Here is a 19764-nt window from a genome sequence, read left to right as displayed (position 1 = left end):
TTGTATGCGAACTCTATTAAAAAATATTTTTCATTTTTTTATTTTTTATTTTAAAAATCAAGGGGTAACGTTTTAGCATGGATCAGGATTCTTAATTATTATCTTCTTAATATAAGAAAACATTATTGAGTTTCCTATCTGTATACAAACTCTATTCAAAATATTTTATTTTTAAAATTTTACAAAAGAATAAAGTTCTCCTTTTTTAATTTTAAAAAATATTTTCTTAATAGAGTTTGTACACAAATATGAAATTTAATTATGTTTTTTTATATTACAGAAAAGAATAATTGAGAACGCCAATCTAGCCAAATTGTTGTCCCTTGATTTTTTTTATATAATTTTAACAATTTTTTTAAATATAAATAGATTTTTTAAAATTATTTTAATAGGTGATGTTGATAGGAATTTAAATGCAATTTATGTCTTGCGCTGTTTCTATAACCCATCAAGTGTGCAATTTCCTAGTTATTTTGTTAACTATGCTATTTTGCAAAAAAAGAAAAGAAAAGAAAAGAAAGATTGACGCGTGTTATTTTAAAAAAATAAATTATTGAACTAAAGATGAGCGTTGCTTTCTTTGGATGCTTTGGAGAAATTCATTTTATATTTGGACTGCACGTGAGTGTAACTGACATCGTTTTCATTCAAACGCCACGTGGTATGATATCATATCGTGTTAAAGAAGACAACTTGGAAGGACAAGATAATCAAACAGAATCTTAAAGGAAATTCCAACAAGATATCGAAAGGATGCACACAAAGGAGACTTCTAGTTATCATCTGATATTGTGAGTTTGAATCATTGCAAATTCTTGACAACGCTTGCGTGATTTGACGATCTGAGATATTGGATTTCATCCTTTTCTTGTACAGTAGAGTACAGTATTTTGAGATGGATCCTTCAACTGTTTAATGCTTCGCATGTGGGACTGATGAGACTATAAAATCAAGCAGCAAAGCAAGGGCTGGAATTCCGAGCCATTGATGAGACTATCAGATCATTGCAACTTGACTTGCCAAACGTGTCTCAAATACTTGCCAAGAAATCCTGCATGTACAATTCTCAGGGATCTTGTGCAATGCAGCTTCAGTCATGAACATCCTATGCTCCGAACAATATGGACAATCCTCAAGACTGCTATATCTAGTACCGTGCTTTGTCGGACCTATGCCGTAGAGGATTGATGATGGCCTGCTGCAATTTTCTTCTGAGGAGATATGACCAAAGAAACAAAAATAGCAAAATACCTCATGTCAATGCATAACTTGCAGATGCAGCGTGCATCTCATGCTCCCAGAAAAAAGACAAGCCCATCCTGGAAGCAAAAATCACTCTTGGTCAGCTTAGTTTTCAAAAGTTCACCCACGAAAAAGAAGCCAACGTCATTTTTTAACCATGTTGACAGTGTGTTCAAAGTGGTCCTTCTCAAGGATTGAAGCAGGCGATCACCGGTTAATTCACAGCTGACCTTTTCCTTCCGGGGAAATCAAAGTGGTCCTTCTCAAGGATTGAAGCAAGCGATCACCGGTTAATTCACAGCTGGCCTTTTCCTTCCGGGGAAAACCACCGTTCTGTTCAAATAACTTAAATTTCCAGTTTCTGTTTTCCTCTGCCTGAGAGCCTGCAGATACATGGAAATCTAGTTGAATGCTCTTAACCTTACTGCGTGGCAGCGTGTCGATGCCTGAAGCTGAAAATTAACAAGTGCAGCCATCCAATTGGTGACTTCATGCAGAAGGCACATATTAAAAATCACCTATGGGAGGAATCCACCCAGCTATATGCTGCTTGCTTCTTGATATTACTCCTTTCCATCATTATTCTCACTTCTGCTGCACTGTCCCATTGCCCTACATCAGCATACATATTGTATAGCAAGACATATGGTGCCGAACTGTCAGGCTCAAGTCTTATCAATGCTTCAGCAGCAACTCGGGCCACCTCTATTCTGTTATGCACCTTAGCAGCACTCAGTAATGCACCCCAAACAGCCTTATTTGGTTCAAATGGCATGCTATTGATCAAATCCAGTGCCTGTTCCAGCTGCCCATGACGGCTCATGATGTCCACCAGTGAGGCATAATGCTCAACACTCGGATCAATTCCAAATTCACCAGCCATGGAGTCAAATATCACTCGACCTTCTTCGACTAGTCCCGCATGAGCACAGGCATGCAAAACTGAAATAAATGTTATATGAGTAGGTCGCACATCAAAACTTTTCATCAATTTGAAAACTTCCAGAGCCTCCATAGCATAACCATGAGAAGCATATCCTCCAATCATTGCATTCCAAGAAATTACTTCTTTTTGCAGTTTCACCTCATCAAAAATTGTCCCTGCCTCGATTATTGCGCCACATCTTGAGTACATGGTAATGAGGGCATTTTTTATCGGCACATCTGGTATAACTGTCTTTGTTACCAGCTGATGGATCTGCATTCCCAGTTGAAGATCCACTATCCCAGCAGACACACTAAGAACCGAAGATAAGGTATGCCGGTCAGGTTTCTCTCCTTCAACTTGCATCTGAATGAAGATCTTGATTGCTCCAATGTAATCATCATTTTTCTCATATCCTGTTATCATAGAGTTCCATGACACCAAGTTCTTTTGGGGCATCCTCCGAAAAAAATCATTAACACGATCCAAATCACCAATCTGAGCATGCCCTGCAATCATCGTATTCCACGAAAAAATATCAGGATTTGGCATTTCACAAAAAAGTCTGGAGGCTTCGTCCATATCTAACTTGTTAACATAGCCACTAATCATGGTATTCCAAGAAATGGTATCTCGTTCCATCATTTGGTCAAAGAGTTCCCTAGCAGAAACAATATTTCCTGCCTTAACATAGCACATGATCATCGTATTCCATGACACCACATCCCTCCTCAACCTTCCATCTCCTCCTTTTCCCTTGCCATCGCAAAACGGTACTTGATCAAAGAGTTTCCGAGCTTCATCAACCCTGTCTCTCCTACCATACCCCGCAATCAGAGTATTATAAGCTTGCAACAAATTCTCTTTCCTACCACCATCTCTCTCAAACCTAACCACCACTCTCGCGGCCTCGTCCAATTCCCCATTCCGAATAAGACCAGACACAAGCGCACTAAGCGACGCAGCATCCCTCTCCGGCATTCTCTCAAAATACTCAATTGCACGAGCCACGTCACCATTCTGCAAAAACCCAGTAACAATAGCATTCCAAGACACAACATCCCCCTCCGGCATCAATTTAAATATCCTCAACGCCTCATCCATTCTCCCATTCTTCGCATACCCACTAATCATCATATTCCAGGATACAATATCCCTCTCCGGCATTCTATCAAACAAGTTTCTCCCTTCTTTTAAGAACCTGATCCCATGACACGAAACATACCCCCAAATCATTAAGTTCCATGAAACAACGTCTCTTTGAGGCATCTCATCGAACAGTTTCCTTGCTTCAGCAATTTCTCTACGTTTCACATAGCCCCTTATAATTGCGTTCCATGAAACCGTATTAGTTTCCTCCATTTGATCAAACAATGCTCTTGCTTCATCAATTCGACCATTTTTAGCCAAATTAGAGATCTTCTGGTTGAACTCGTACAAGTAGAGGTCCTGAGCTGAACTGTGTGGTCTTGTATATGAAGAAAGAAGACGAGCTCGTAAGAATCCACGATTGGAAACGACAGCGCTTATACAGCGTAACATCTTTTCGTGGAAGAGCTGGGTCTTTTTTAGGCTGTAGTGTGAGGTTTAGGTTTTAACTTTTAACTATGGCACGTAATAATAAGTGAATTTATTTTTAAAAAATCTTAATTCTAAGTCTTTCTTTTAATTAACATTTAAAAATAAAGTATTGATCTCCAAGAGCTAGGAAGTCCTTTAAGGAGGGTATTTTTCACGCACGACATCGATATCATGATGGACTAAATAAAAATCATTTGATCAATTGCTACAATTTTATATAAGTTAAAGAACTATAATAAATCTATGAACACAAAAAAGAAGAAGCAGAAATTACAAGTAAACAACATACAAAATCAAGTTTTATATATATATATATATATAAAAGCAGAAATTACAAATAAACAACATACAAAATCAAGTTCTATGAAAAACAACTGAAATCTTAATCACTTGAAAGTAAACTATCTTCTCGGAAATGCTTCGGTCAATTTAGACCTTAAATGTGTAAATGATGGAGTTGGGCGGTAGAGAAAGGAGACAAAAAAGAGGCCTAAAACGCTCAAGATCTCTTCGGTCTCAGTACTCTGATATTCAATCATCTTTGTCATGAACAAGATAATCTTACTTATTGATATGGCGGACAACGAAATCAAACATCTAATGAATATTGAGAAAGGAAGCAACGTAGCACTCAAGAAATAACTTAATGCATAGAAAACATCCAATCAAAATCTTATCTCTAGCACTTAAAATATTTTATCTGTGCAGGGGTGTTTGGAAAAGCTTTTGCTTCTGTTTTAGAAGTTTTTTAAAAGTGTTTTTATATTGAAAATACACTAAAATATAATAGAGAATACATTTAGCACGCATGTTGTTAATGTACAAGCCAATAGACTTAGTGTAATAAGACAAATTCCACAATACATAAAATATCATCAAATATAACAAAGTCAAGGAAAATAAAGTATCAACCCATACATATATATACACACACACACACACATCCAATCGGTAGTATATACATATATATATATATATACACAAACACATCCAATCGGAATACTGCTCTGCCTCTAGTGTTTTAAACAACAAAACAACTATGGTTACAAATTTGCTGACGACACATCCTACAGAGGTGATAATAAAAAAGTAATAAGAGACATTAATAATAAAATAGAATGCATAATTTGAGGTAATAAATTTTAGAGTTATTAAAAATTCCTAAGTTTTCTTTAATGAAACCTTAAAGAAAAAAAAAACTTTAAACTTTTTACATTTATATTCATAAAGTAGAAGAAGAAAAAGAAGAAGAAGGGAAACTATATCTTGAAAGTAAAATGAAGGAGAGCAAATTTATATTAATAAAAAAAATAATAAATTTAGTGTTTATCAAAACAAGAGTGTTTGGGATCACAAGTAAACATGTGTTTTGAAAAAATTAATTTTTTTTATTTAAAATTAAAAAAAGTTATATTTTAGGTTGTTTTAACGTGTTAATATTAAAAATAATTTTTTTTTTTAATATCATTTTAATACCATTTAATATGAAAAGTACTTTTAAAAATTACTGCAATTATACTTCCAAACAAACTAAAAATATATTAAAAAAAATTCTAAGTTTTCTTTAATGAAACCTTAAAGATAAAAAAAAAAAAAAAAACTTTAAACTTTTTACATTTATATTCATAGATTAGAAGAAGAAGAAGAAGGGAAAGTATATCTTGACAGTAAAATGAAGGAGAGCAGATTTTGGTTAGCTTAGCAAAATAAAGCTTTGAGACTTTGACGTAAATCATGAAGCGTAAAAAGGAAAGATTGTTTAGGGTATACATTTGCATTTGGCATAAATCTCAATGTTTAGGGTTTTTTTTTTCCCCATAAAAATAGAGATAGTGATTGAAATTATAACAGTAATTATATTTTAAAAGGGTTTATTCAAAAATAGATTAAAATAATATTTAAAAGTGAAAATAGAGCATTGCTGTTATCATAAATTGTAATTACATGAATATATGTCTTTTTTTTACTTGCCAAAAAATTCCTATAGCCATCAAAACAAAAAATAACTTGGAAAAAGCCTAAAACTGAAAATGAAAATTAAAAAATTAAAAATACAAAAAAAATGTAAAAAAACCTACAAAACATAAAAAGCTTAGACAACCTAGAACAAGACTAGACACAATAAAAAAAAAATCTAATTTTTTTTTTAAATCACTCTTAAAAATACAAAAAAAATGTAAAAAAACCCACTAAACATAAAAACCTTAGACAACCTAGAAAAAGACTGGACACAATAAAAAAAAAATCTATTTTTTTTTAAATCACTTCCATAAAGCCTCATAAATAGAAACATATCTATGGCATGGAAATAACCTTTTCAAGTTTTTATGTTTCTAGGTTTTTAACTTTTTTCCTAGTTTCTTTATATATATATATATATTGGTGGGTTGGGGGGGGGGGTTATTTAGTTTTTTGAAATTTTGGTGCTCTGAAGGGTATTTTTATCCAAAAAAAAATATATGAGAAAAATATAAATACACAACGATATATGAAAATGAAAAAAAAAAATCTTAAAAGTATAATAACAAAACTGATAAAGATATTTGATTGATCAAAATCCGAGAGTGCGTGCAAGTTAGTGGAATAAATATCTATATAGGTATTTAAATAGAAAAAATAAAAATGAAAGAACATAAGCCCTCCCGGTTCTGTAGTTCGGTGTATAATATCTTGAAAAATTGCCTTCAATTCAATATGGAAATAAGTGTTGTGGATAAAAGCAATATAGAAAGGAAATCTCTAACGACGAAAAATCCAGTAGAAATTTGTGCTTAATGGATGGATTCCTTGCTCATTCATATGTTAGCATAGCCACTTCTTGACAACATTTCCTTTAGCAACGAAACAGCCAATGTTCTTCCTATCGATTCTCATTGGACTCCTTGTTTGAGCCATTATCTCTGTGATCATAGATTTAACTGGAGATTCCCCTCTAACGGTGCTATGATTCCCCGATCCACAAACAACTGTAATCTCTGCTGGAATTACATGCTCTCCATCACTCAATCTATTCCTCGTCTCCTCCATCCACTGCAACATTATCACATATGCTGAACCCAAGTGCATTCCATGTAAATCCAACTTCCCCTCTGAAGTATCCCACTCCACTGCCTCTTTCAAAACCGATGATTCAATCAATTCTTTGACTAACATTGCTTCATCCTCACTCAAGATCTTCAACAATTCTTGAATCGAAACTGGATAAGAAGCATCCAAGTTTCTCATCAATGCCATGATCGTGGGACAGGAATTCAGAACTGAATTGCAGGTCCTTATTGACAATGGAATGCCCAAAGTTTTCATCTTTCGCAGCCACAATCCCATTTCAGGAAGTGCATTGTGAGCTCCATAGGATGCAAGAACCATGTTAGCACAGACTGTATCAACTTCAATCTCTCCACTTTCCATTTTATCAAGAATCCTCTCCATATCTTTAAACAACCCTAATCTTCCATAGCCATATAAAACACACCTAAATTCAAACAATGTAGGCTTCAGTCCTCTCTCTCTCATCTCTCCAATCAAATCCTCTGCTTCTCTAGCCCTACCCATTTCGCATAACCCGCTAATCATTGCTTTATAACCCTGCTTTTTTACATAAACAGATTTGGACTCACTAACAAACTGGTTCAAACGAGAATAAGAATCATCAAACCCACGAACCCAATTGTGTTTTGAGTTAAACCCAATCAAATTGCAATAAAAAAGAACAAGCTCCCTCTCTTTAAACTGTAATCTTGAAACTGTTTCAGACATCAAAGCTTTTAACTCTTTGTCTAGGCCTTGTTTATCTAGCAAGACAACAACTTGTGCAACTAACTTAGGATTCCAACTAAACCATGATGCTTCACTTATCTTTAAATAGAGCTGCAAAAATAGGAACATAAACACATTTAGCATAAGAAATTTGGATTTTTTAATGCCAAAAGGAGAAAAGGAGAGCTTTTTTTATGATGGGTTATTACTTACAGGGAGAGTGAGAAGATACAGCAGAGGGTGGTGAGTGGAGTCGGGGGAGAGAAGATGAGAGAGTGCATCAAGGGCGATTGATTTCGGGGATGATGCTACAAATTTCTTGATCAAACGGTTAGTAGCTGATGTATCTCTTGCGGCAACGGTGGGCAATACCGCAGAGAAGAAACGCTGGGCTTGTTTGCTAATTGCTGCTAAACATTTAAAGCTGTTCCATTTGGTTGATAAATTCAGAGGCGGTGATGTTGGCAGTGAAAGATAAGGTAGTGGTTGTTGACGGTGGCTGAGGTGGTGGTGGTTCCATGGCACGTGCGAGGTTGTTATCTTTGGTTGATACCTCACGTGCGCGTGCATAGTTGCAAGCAGTGGAACCTGCAAAAACAGGACAAGGGTTAGGATTCAGGAATATTGTAATGGAGTCATTTTTAATTTTAAAAAAATTGTAATGGATTGGATTTTACTAAAAGGGCTAAAAACACAAGGCCCATGTAAAATTGGGTGTCTTTGGATCTTTCTCTTCTAGGACTAGACAAATACAAGTAGAATTAAAAGCACTAAAAAGAAATATTCCAGAGAAAGAAAGCTTTAGAAATATTGAAAGTAGCTTTTGAGCTGTGGTTCGGAGGTGAGTTTAGTATGTTTCGTATGGACCGTCTCAAATTCAAGTATAATGGGTTTCGATTTAAAAAAATATACATATATAAATGATTTAATAACGCAAATTAATCACAGTTTTTTTTTTATGATAGAATTTTTTTATGAAAAAAGAATTACACGCTCTTAATTTATTTTTATTTTTTTGACAAGGAGCATGCATAGACCTCAAGCTAGAGCCCACTGCTTGCAACATAAAAGAGATGAAGAAAAAACAAATCTAATCTTATATCTATAAAAAGTTAATTTTTGATTATTTTATATCCCTCTTATATTATAAGCATTATTAGTTACAACTTACGCATCAAAACCTCTCTTCTATCTCTTTTTATTTTCTCTAAATTTTTTAATCGAGGAACGGTTAGAATTACATGATTGTCACGCAGACATTAATATTTCATTTAAAAAGCGCGGCAAAAGAGATTACTCTCAGAACTTAATAATCAAGTATTCGAAGAAAAAGATGAGAATGACAATTTCAAAACATGGACTAAAATAAAATTAACAAAAATAATAACGAATAAAAAAAAACAGCTTGATGATGCATGGCAGGGAAAAAAAAATTAAAAAACTGTACAGTAATGGTATTTCAGAAGGATTGGAAACGGTTGGTTTGCCATCGACTCGTTGATTGATCAGTTTATGAACAACTGCAACTCTTCCTTCAACTACTTCCTCCTAAGCACTGATAGAAATCCACCAGATGATTTCTCCTTGCGGCATTCACCATCATCCCCAACCTGCAATGAAAACTTCCAAGTCTTATCGTTGATCTCTAAGTCATGCATTTATATTTTTCTATATTTTGAAGATAATAATAAAATAAAAATTAAATTAATAACATGTTTGATTTAAAATCATGGTTAAATAGATTTTATACAAAGATCATATCAATATGCATGAAAAATTCACAAAGAAATCAATCAAGGAAAAAAAAAAAGAATCAAAGAGCCAACTTAGAATTGAGTGTTTATTTTAGTACTTTATGTAAATCTGTAAATTTTATCTTGATAATACAATTAAAATGAACTCACATGCTTTACTTTGCATATATTTAAAAAGATTGGTTAAAAACTTGATAGATGGTTCTAAAAATTCATCTAAGTTAAAACTTATAAAACTAGAATTCTGCATGAATCGGTTAACCGTTTATTTATTAGCGATAAACATCTAGGAATTCTGCAAAAAGCAGTTGACTGTTTCAACTTCAGTGGAGCTGTAAAAGCTATAAACAATTAATTTTTGCTATAAACATATAAATAGCTTCTCTAATTATAAAATTAAGAAGAGAATCCGAATCTATATAATATGCAAGCTATTTTAAGAGCAAAACATCAAAATCATCAATCCATGATTATACTTTAATTAGTGTTATTAAACCTTTATATTCTAGCACAAGGGTATTCAATTTTATTCTCATTACACTTATACACCTTCAAATCCTTTAAGTGTTATATTGTAAGATATAAAGATATTAAAACTTTCAATTGAGAAAGTTAATTGTGATCATAAAATCACTCTTGTAAACCTTTGAGTTAGGTAAATGCTCTTGGCATTAGTAAGGTATTTTCACCAAGAAAAACTCTTGAAGTGGGCATATGTTCAAGTGCAAGAAAAATTTTGAAAAGAAAATATCTTCAAATGATGTTAAAATCTTGGTGTGGATTCATCAAGTAGTTATTGTACTTTAGAACTTGGACAAGAAAAAATAATACAATACTCAAGTACAACTTGCTGAACCACTTTAAAAATCAAGTTTGCAAATTCTCTTCCTTACCAATTTATTTTAAGCACTTTAATTGTATTATTTGTTATTATATTTATTATACTTATTTGAATTAATTTGCATTATTTGTCAATATTAGTGATATATCTAATTCACTTCCCTTCTTAAATGTTATAATTATCTTAATCCTATAACAACACTTATTACTTGTGAAGAAAATGTGCAGACATAAATGATGACCCATTTGCAAGAGAAACCAAACCAGGAAATCTATTAAAACTTTGCTGAATACCTCTTTTGCTATTTGCTGCAGGATTTCTATAATCTCTGAGAAGTCAGGCCTTAGAGCTGGATCCTGTTTCCAGGTTTTTTCAAGCAGCTCGGCAAGCTTTGGTTGAGTATTCTTGGGTATTGTTGGCCGTAGACCCTGAAACCACATGAAAGGAAAGCACCATGCAGATTGGTACAATCATGAAATTATCATATGAAATGGTGTGTGTGTGAGTGTTGGGGTGGGGGGGGCACGCGCGTTGAAAAAGGAATTTTACCTTTTGAACTACTCCAACAGCTGCTTGTAATGGGGTTAAGTACTCGTATGGAAGCTACAAAGCCAAATATGTAAGAGTGATCAACTTGAGAGATCATAAACTTTCTGAAAAGAGACGAGATATGATACAAGATGACCACCAATACCTTTCCAGTTAACAACTCCCATAACACGATTCCAAAACTGAATACGTCAGCCTTGTGGTCATACGGCTTGTGTTCAATGACCTTCAATGCAAAATAACTGCCGTAAGAAAATGGCGAGATGAACCAATTAGAAGATGCATGAGAATAACCAGATAACCACAATAAAGGATACAACGAGTATGGCCATACTCGTAACCCTAAGATTAAAGTCAAGATAGTTAGCACACTGGTAATGAGAAGGATATTGGTAAGCATGGAACTCTTCCAGACTAAAAGGTGCACCTCAGGAGCCATCCATCTGTAGGTCCCAGTTTCTGCTGTCATAACTCCAGTCTGAGCTTTCACTCTGGCAACACCAAAATCAGCAACCTTAACCACCTGAAATGAAAAAAAAATAACAATCTCATATAGATACACGTAACATATGGCACAAAGCTTCGGTAGAATTTGATTTATCTGCTTCAATGATCATGATGGAATTAGAAGATGTGGAAGGGGAGGAAAAGGCTTTGTATAAAATATCATTGAAGCTAATCAAATAGTAAGAACACTAAATAAGAAAATGAAATATGGTAAAGGAGAATCATACTTCATTTTCATCCATGAGAAGATTTGCGGCCTTCAAATCCCTATGGATTATATTATTTTGGTGCAGGTAATTCATTCCTTTAGAAACATCTATTGCTGCTTTAAGTAATGTTGGAAGCTTAAAAACACCCTTCTGCTTGTGTAGGTAGTCATAGACACTCCCTCCAGACATAAATTCTATTTAGCAAGAAATGAAAAATAATGAGTAGAAGATACAAAATGTTCCGGGAGGGGGGGGGGATTCATACAAGGAATAAATAAACATAAAATACATTTAAAATTTCAGGGCATTTACCTGTTACAATGCACAAACTTGGAAGCTTGGTGCATGCACCAATAAATTGTACGACATTCTTATGTCGAACTTTCCTGCAAGTTAAAAGAACATGTAAAAACAAGAAACAAACCAGACCCAAGAAAATTCAGCAGTCTAGAGTAGTAGATGATGCTGTAGCTAAGGACATCATGTCAAACCTCATTATGTAAACTTCTTGGGCGAACTCTTTCTGCAAGTCTGAATTTACTCGCTCAGGCTTGAGGATTTTGATAGCCACTTCCTGACTGTAGTATGTACCTTTGTACCTAAACCAATAGGATGAAACAGTTGAATACAGAATCAACAATCAGAAATTATATCTGAAAGAGAGTTAACTTACAAATCACCATATGATCCAGATGCAACTTTGTTCTCAAACTTCAAATGTTTAGGGTCAATTTCCCACACATCAGTCACATCATTGGGTATTGCAACATGATCAGGATCATATTTGATCTTGGGTTTCTCATGATCACTGGTAGGAGATGAAGAACGGTGATTTGACCAAGCCTGCAAGAGCAAGGCAACACATTAAAAGTGAACTGAGAAAGCATGTTGAATTAAAACATAATGGATCAAACCACACAATACATTAAGAAACACCATTAGATTCCAGTCAATTGAAATGGTGAAGAGATCATGGCATAAATTAGACATAACAATTATCTTCCTGTATCGGAAACTAAAGAATAAACAAAAGCAAAGCCTGGAGAACTATGATATGGTAACCACCATCAGCCTATGGTGAATTATTCTAGCAGAAAAATTTCAGGTACAAGTTTTACCACATTCAAAACATCGTGAGCAACATTGTGCCTGTCATATACTAGACATGCATCTAAATTTTAAGATGTAGCTAGTGGGAAAAATAGATGAAACTTGTTGAAAAAGATGCAGATAAACATATAGTCAACAAAATTAAGGTTCCAAACAGAAAACCTAATCAACTGGATAAATTTTTATTCACACACGGTCCTGTCTAATGCAATCCTACTCTACCCTTGCCCATTTCCAGTGCTACTAGAGTCCATGAAATGCATTGCTAGTTGGGAATTCCTGAATTTAACTCTTTTTAGTTATCTTATCACTATCTTGTGATTAAGTTTCATTTCTACTTACAGCAGCCCCTCTTCAACCCCATAAAATAACCCAAATGGTAGAAAGATGCGAACCTGCATGAATGAAATTACATCAAATATTGGTAAGCAATTTACAATACATTTTATTGCATCCCGCCCAGTCCACTGATTTAGCTATAACTTCAATTTTAAAGGACAAATTTAGCAACTAGACTGTTGACTAGAAGAGAATAATCTGCTCGCAAGTCATGCAAAGTTTGCATGATCCTCATCAAATAATATTAAATCTCCACTAAAGAAGAAACAAGAAAATCAAGCTATTGGAAACATAATCAATTTGAGAACAAATAAATTCATAAAAATTCTTTTAGAACAACGTTCAACAGTACGCATTGTAAGAAAAAGAAACTCAGATTTGTAAGCTGCAAACTCCAAAAGAAGAAACTTTTCATCACTACAAATTAAATTAGGGAATTGCCTCAATCTTGATAACTTCTTTTTCCAATGCTGTTCTGAGCTGCTCTGTTTCCTGATGATTATTAACAGAGTCTGTCAATCAAGTTTGTTGTGCATTTCAAATATTTTCTTGATTAATGACAGCCTAAGAACCAAGGGCTTTAATACAGAAGGTGCAAATGGCAAGTACCTCATATGGCCAACCATCAACAACAAATACATCCAAGGAGTAGCCATCAAGTGTTGAAAATGCGTGTGCTTCTTGGATGTTTAACCCAATGTGAGCAAGTAAGGAAGTCAACTGTAAATTTTCACAAAGAACAATGACCTCATAAATTAAGTAGCACTATGATCAGAAAGACAGTGACGCATGCTTATTTACAATAACTAACTTGAAGCACAACAAACCACAGATACAGATACATTAAATCAATGGCTAAGTGTTTATTTTCGTGTCATCAAACACCCTCATTGACTCTCTTCATGCTTCATGCTAACAACAAATGCCAGTTACTAATGCACCCTGACCGGCCAGCAAAATGCATGCAGCCAGCTGGTGGAATAAAGCTCAAACTAATCCTAGATTTAGTTTGCAATCCTTCCAAATTAAATACCAAAACAGCATTCAAATTGAAAGAAGCAGCAGAATAAAAGATGATTACTAAGGATGAACTTGAAACACTGCTTGAGAAATTATTAAAGATGAACTTGGCTTACTTCAACAGGCATGCTTATCTTACCTGACTCAGGAGTTTTGGCTTGTCATCACTTGAAAAAGTAATTTCATGCATGGGCCTGCATCAATGCCAATAAGAAAAATACTGTAAACTTCACCATCCAAATCTAGTCAATTATGCAAATATATGGATGTATAAATATCCGCATGAATGTATATATGCATAGAAAAAATACATAAATCTGCACAATAGATGCATGTGAAGTGCCAAAATAAACAGTTCAGTTAGATTGAGTGCCATTTCAAATAAATCGGATCTCATATACAATCAAATAGAATGCGAGTCTACAGTAGTCAAGGATTAAATTTTTTGAATCTTGCTTTTTACTAAGATTGTCAATTGAAGAAAGGGGTTGCTGTAAAAAAACTTTGTTGAAAGTTTTTTGAAAGAAAAGATGAAAGTGATTTAATAAAAGGGCAAGAACCCCAAAAGATCCTTATTGGAATCCAGTCCACTCTGGCATGACAGCTCTGAGTAAGAGAATTACTTGAAGAACTTTGAGTTAGCATGCACAGAATTATCACCATCTTGATCATCAAATTTGTTTGCTTCAAGTGCAAGTGCTTCAAGATTAGGCGATGAACCAAAGGCTGGTGGTGGGTGTACGCTGACCATTGAAACCAAGAAAAAGATGTCAGCAATACTAGTGACACTAGTTGGCTAGAGTTGTTGAATTCACAACACACATGGAATAATTGGATTCTAGAAAATACAATGATCTCAACAGCATACCTCTTTCTTTGGGCTGCTTCTTTACCGGGAGAGTCTGGAAGGATAAAATCAGCCGAATTATCATCAGAAGTAGGATGAACCTGCATGGGAGATTCGATTAACTGCACTTGACAAATTGCAAGTTTTCCACTCAATCAATTTTAGAAAAATTACAAAGTTTAAAAGATTCCATGAGAAAAAAAAGATACAGAAAATGCAAATGAGGTTTATAAACAACATTCGATGGAAATTCAGCTACATTTGTTGAACTCGGGCAAATAAAAAACCAGCCTCAAAGTTTGTAATGCAGCAAACATGCAAGAACATGTTTACAACAGATTCATTTTGTGCCTGGTGACTGAACCAGTGTATACTCCTCTATGACGTACAGTTAAATATCATTTACTTATACATCAACAATGTGGAACAAAAAATAAACAAATTTGATGAGCACAAAAACACAAAGCTTCCGTCTCCAAATTCTCCACAAAATAGGATTCTTAAAACCCTGTAAGCACCTGTTGAAAACTTGTTTTACGGACGATTCCTCTTTTCCAGTCTAAAATCCACAGTCTAATCAATCACAAATTCTAAACACAATCAAATCTTCACAAGTAACCGAGCATGGTAAATGTAAAAAAGCACTACAAATCAGCAGCAAATAGAGGTTACCTGAACAAGGCGAACTTCGATTGCCGGTCGATTAGCAGGATCATGAGCCAAATGCAGCAATCTCTTATGCATTAACACATCTTCTGCTCTCTCCACATTCACATCTAACGCATATCTACACCGCAAATAATAATAATAATAATAAAACCAGCCTCTTAAACTAAATTATCCTTTAAAAAATAGTAAAAAAAACAACTAACTATCCAAATTAAAAGAGAGAAACTCAAATTTTATTTTGCTTCTGAAAAAGTACTCAAACTTTTCATTCCCGTATCGAAGACGCAACAACAAATCACAAACAACCAAAGACAGAAACATACACACACAGCGTGTGTATATGTGCGCACACACGCGCACACACACACGTAGAGATACGGAAATGAATACGTATACGCGTACGTACCTGGCAGGGAGGCGATTGAAGTGAGTCCAAAGTTGATCATCAAAACCAGGTAGATTAGCTTCTTCGTGATTAGATTCTTTAAGACGACGAAGAATCTCCTTATAAACCTCAAGTTTCTGCTGCATCCTTTGCGGATGTTGCCTTCCTTGTAATACCGAACCAGGCGACGTCGTGTTCTCGTTCACTCTGCTCCCGCAGCTCTCGTTACTACCACCCTCTTCCATCGCCATATCCACCATTTAAACAAAAAAAATCAAGCAAATGCAGAGAGAGAAAGAGAGAGAGGTTGTGATTTGTCTTCTTCTTGTTTTTTTTTTCTCCTTTTACGTTACAGAGGGAAAGAAGGCAGGTCTAGAAAGAGATTGGGGGGAGGGTTAAGAGAGAATTAAGGTTTAATTAAGTTAATATTATGAATTTATAGGGTGTGATAAGGAGACAGGCTGCGATGTGGGTTTTTGGTTTTCCTTTCTCTCAAGTTGTTTAGAGGCGTAGAGCGCACCCATAGGAATCAAGACGATGTGCGCCTCGTTTAGATTAATTGTTTGTTCTTTATCCTCCCCTGAATAAAATAGTAGTGGAGAGAGTTTTATATGCTGTGTTTACTTTCCATGAGCTCGACTTGGTAAGCTAATTGAACATCTAGTTACAAGCGTAACATAAGACCCTATTAATTCTTATTATTATTATTAAATGATTTAAATCTTGGCTTTAGAGGTTTTGGGTTTATAACAAAAAATGACATCACCATAAGAGAGTCTTCTTAACAATTAATGCACGGAAAATTCTACGGTTTTTAAAGTTAATAAATATAAATTTTTAATTATTTTAAAATTTATAATATTTAAATTAATAATTTAAAAAAAAAATCAAAATATAACTAATTATATCTTTTATAATTTCATGATTACTACTACAACTATTACTACTACTACTATTATTATTATACAGTTCAAATTAATTTTTAAAGTATTTTTAAATTTATTTTTATTTAAAAATATAAAATTAATTTTTTATGATTTTGATAAAATTATATCAAAAAATAAAAAATTATTAAAAATATATTTTTAATTAAAAAATTCAAAAACACCTTCACAAATTAGCGGCGACAATACCAAAACCTATTTGTTTTTTATTTTAGAAGTGTTTTTTTTTTAAATAATTATTTTTTAAAATTAAAATTTTTAAATATTTTTAAATTATTTTGATATATTAATATTAAAAAAAATTAATACATTTCTAAGTAAAAAAAATATCAATATTAAACTAAGCATGCTCTAATATTATTTAATTAATCCTTATGAATACGTGTCGCCATCGTCTCACCTCCCACTCCATGAAACTTCCCCATTTCCTCCCCGGGAAAAAGTGGCATCTTCCATGGCTCCCACTGATTCTTGATGAGCTCTCCCTGGAAAGACCATAATGTCCTTAAATGCTCGTCTATGTTTCTCCATATCTGGTCGTTAATCAAATACACTCCTCGTTAAGTTGTGTATGACGTGGCACCCACTTCAGTTTGTCTAGGATGCAGGAGATAAGAGTCAAGATATATCGAAAGTCGAAACAAAGAATGCCCCACTCGATGATGCTTGGAGCAAAGGTCTCTCAAGGGCTTGAGAGTAATTGTATGTTGATGATTATCATAATCTAATTGTTAATGATGAAGAAACATGACTGCCCTTAAATTTGCCATGAAACGCGAGGACCATAGGCCAAGGAGAAAGCCAAAAGGCGATCATACGAGTAATTAATGAGATTCATGGGAGACGTGTGGTTTTGGAGCAGTTGGATAAAGTTACTGAACAGCGCTTTTTTTTTGTCCGTTGATGCTGGCTTGTAAGGTGGAGAATGAACAGAAGTGATAAGAACACATGGGATCTCAAAAAGGACGTTCCGTTATGTGACCCCATCTGTTGCTGCGTCATTATAGAAGGAAAAAAAGACAGCAGTACTTCCTCGATGTTTGGCAACCTGGATACCATTCCCGCTGCTTTATCCGTGAATAATTCTTGTCAAACAAGAATCACGTGGCCAGACATATAGCTCTCTGATGATCGATCTTTCTTTGGTTGATTTATGGACCACTGTTTGCGTCTCTTTGTTCCATTGCTCTGGAGCCTTTCACATCCCTTCCGTAACCTGTGTTTACCTTGTTGCATTGTGAGCGACCTGCCGGTGTCCTGGTAAGAGTAACGGTAAAATCTGTTTAACTTGATAGTGAGCTAGACTTGACCAGATTAACACCAAAAAAAAAGAAAAAACAAATCGTTAATGTTTTGATAAAATCTATAAACCTAGCGATATTATGTTAGTTAATTCAACATATGAAAGCGATCATTTTTGGATCGAGTAGAATAAATATGAATAACCCTTTTTAACCAGATAATATAAAGAAATATTAAAAAAAAAAAAAAGAAGAAGAAGAAGAAGTTGCATTTGTTATACATTACTGCATTTATATTAAAAATACAAATCCAAATATATGTTCTTTTAAAGAAAGTACGTATTCTTGAATATTGACAGAATCTCTAAAGAACCGCGCGTTAAACTCAGACCGAAGGTGATAAATCCGTACAATAAGCTTCCGATTTCTGGGTCCATACACTGCAGGGTATAGTACCTTAAACTTGCAGGACTCGGGCGTCGAGAACATAACGCACGTTAATTATCATACAGCACGGCTCCACCTGACAACGATATATAATCTGGCAAATCACGGTCGCGAATCAATAGCTACACATGCAAATCGTGGACGTGTTGTTATTATAAATAAATCACTAATTAATCAATATTTTTGAGAGTCGAGTAACTGTTCTATCTTATTCAAGTGATGACCAACATTCGGAAGCCCGAAATGAAGCCACCTGCCGCCGTAACCAATCGAAAAATGTTTCAGCGGTGCTTATTTTATTCTGTTAGAAAAATTACAAGTTTAAATCACAAGGAAAAAAAAAACATCATGATTGATTTGCTTAATTGCTAAACTCGGGTTAGTCGGTAGATTGATCCAAAGAATCAATAATTCGTATCTTGATATTTGTCAGGTTTTAAATTAAATAAAAATAATAATTAATTTAATAAATTTGATTGGCTTAAACGAATTTTAATAACTTGATTAACTTAGTAAAATTATAATTTGAACCTAGTTTTGGTTAACACCGAAAATTTTTTTTAAAAAATAACAATACTATTTTAATGAAACTAATTAACCTAATGCCTCGCAAATTAGCCTAATGACCCAATAATTCAGAATTTTTTTAGATTAATTCCTCAACTGAATTTAACAACTATCTTAATTTCCAGAGCACCATAGGATATTGATAGTTTTTCTTTTAATGAGTTGATTCTTCTGAACAGTTTGATTTAGAGTCTCTTTGATGTTCTAGTTAATTAAGGCTAAGCACGTTTATAAGTCTAATGTCATTTTTTGAGAACAAGTTGAGTGTCAAATTGCCAAGAAAAAAACTTCATGGGAATATGAAAATAAACTTAAAGATACAAATTGCCAAATCAATTCTAGATTTGGGATTAATAAAACAAGAACTTGTCTGGAAATAGACCAAGAACTTTTCTGGAAATTTGGCTGGCTGCCTGTTCTTAAAATTTTTTAATTTTTTAATTGAAAATTACTTTTTTTAATATTTGTTGTCGTTTTGATTTGTTAATATTAAAAATAAATCTAAAAAAATATTTTTTAAATATATTTTAAAAAATAATTGCTAATATAATACTAAACAAGCTCTAAACTCAAAATTTGTTAAAAACTCGTTTGTTTTTATGTTTTAAAAAGTTTTTTTTAAATTATTTTTTTCTTTGCTTTAAAATATTTTTTATGTTTTCAGGTAATTTAAATATATTGGTATTAAGAAGAAATTTTAAAAAATAAAAAATATTATATATATATACACACACATATAAATTAAAAAAAAGCACCATGACATTATCAAATATATTCTAAATGAAAATGTTAACCTGCGCGAGAAAACGCATGATTCGCAACCCAAAGGAA

General features: G+C 33.7%; 3 protein-coding genes across 4 annotated transcripts; all 3 read right to left on the bottom strand.

Moving 5' to 3' along the window:
• Window positions 1–1496: 1496 nt before the first annotated feature.
• Window positions 1497–3936, bottom strand: MEF9 (mitochondrial editing factor 9). Its single transcript, XM_011047318.1, has one exon. The coding sequence runs from the start codon at window positions 3707–3709 to the stop codon at window positions 1757–1759; it is 1953 nt and encodes a 650-aa protein (XP_011045620.1). The 5' UTR covers window positions 3710–3936; the 3' UTR covers window positions 1497–1756.
• Window positions 3937–6402: 2466 nt separating this feature from the next.
• On the bottom strand, window positions 6403–9037 carry LOC105140443 (pentatricopeptide (PPR) repeat-containing protein). Its single transcript, XM_011047288.1, has 3 exons — window positions 8952–9037; window positions 7718–8092; window positions 6403–7615 (listed from the first exon to the last, which is right to left on the bottom strand). Exons 2-3 carry the CDS (start codon window positions 8072–8074, stop codon window positions 6551–6553), a joined length of 1422 nt encoding a protein of 473 aa, XP_011045590.1. The 5' UTR covers window positions 8075–8092; window positions 8952–9037; the 3' UTR covers window positions 6403–6550.
• Window positions 8750–16318, bottom strand: LOC105140452 (tyrosine-protein kinase BTK-like). 2 transcript variants are annotated; one of them, XM_011047298.1, is made up of 16 exons: window positions 15756–16315; window positions 15353–15467; window positions 14702–14781; window positions 14457–14576; window positions 13973–14027; window positions 13423–13533; window positions 13255–13305; window positions 12038–12207; window positions 11856–11963; window positions 11677–11750; window positions 11383–11558; window positions 11076–11171; window positions 10794–10874; window positions 10649–10702; window positions 10393–10527; window positions 8750–9114 (listed from the first exon to the last, which is right to left on the bottom strand). In XM_011047298.1, exons 1-16 carry the CDS (start codon window positions 15992–15994, stop codon window positions 9043–9045), a joined length of 1737 nt encoding a protein of 578 aa, XP_011045600.1. In that variant the 5' UTR covers window positions 15995–16315; the 3' UTR covers window positions 8750–9042. The 2 variants fall into 2 exon arrangements, with proteins under 2 accessions (XP_011045600.1, XP_011045608.1); XM_011047306.1 differs by lacking the exons at window positions 8750–9114; window positions 10393–10527; window positions 10649–10702 and having other exon boundaries at window positions 10862–10890; window positions 11021–11171; window positions 15756–16318.
• Window positions 16319–19764: the final 3446 nt, after the last annotated feature.

The sequence above is a fragment of the Populus euphratica genome, unplaced genomic scaffold (assembly GCF_000495115.2).
Source record: "Populus euphratica unplaced genomic scaffold, PopEup_1.0 scaffold3.1, whole genome shotgun sequence".
NCBI lineage: Eukaryota > Viridiplantae > Streptophyta > Magnoliopsida > Malpighiales > Salicaceae > Populus > Populus euphratica.
The sequence above is the reverse complement of the archived record's forward strand: the minus strand, read 5'-3'. Positions and strand labels throughout refer to the sequence as shown.

What these genes read in the sequence shown, in the direction of transcription:
- MEF9 (XM_011047318.1), bottom strand. Translation starts at nt 3,709, where the DNA reads ATGTTACGCTGTATAAGCGCTGTCGTTTCCAATCGTGGATTCTTACGA.
- LOC105140443 (XM_011047288.1), bottom strand. Translation starts at nt 8,074, where the DNA reads ATGCACGCGCACGTGAGGTATCAACCAAAGATAACAACCTCGCACGTG. An exon ending in TGTATCTTCTCACTCTCCCT is followed by an intron (nt 7,616 to 7,717) that starts GTAAGTAATAAC and finishes CTATTTTTGCAG; the next exon opens with CTCTATTTAAAGATAAGTGA.
- LOC105140452 (XM_011047298.1), bottom strand. Translation starts at nt 15,994, where the DNA reads ATGGTGGATATGGCGATGGAAGAGGGTGGTAGTAACGAGAGCTGCGGG. An exon ending in GGGAGTTGTTAACTGGAAAG is followed by an intron (nt 10,703 to 10,793) that starts GTATTGGTGGTC and finishes TTGGCTTTGTAG; the next exon opens with CTTCCATACGAGTACTTAAC. An exon ending in TGCAGCAAATAGCAAAAGAG is followed by an intron (nt 9,115 to 10,392) that starts GTATTCAGCAAA and finishes TTTTCATTGCAG; the next exon opens with GTTGGGGATGATGGTGAATG.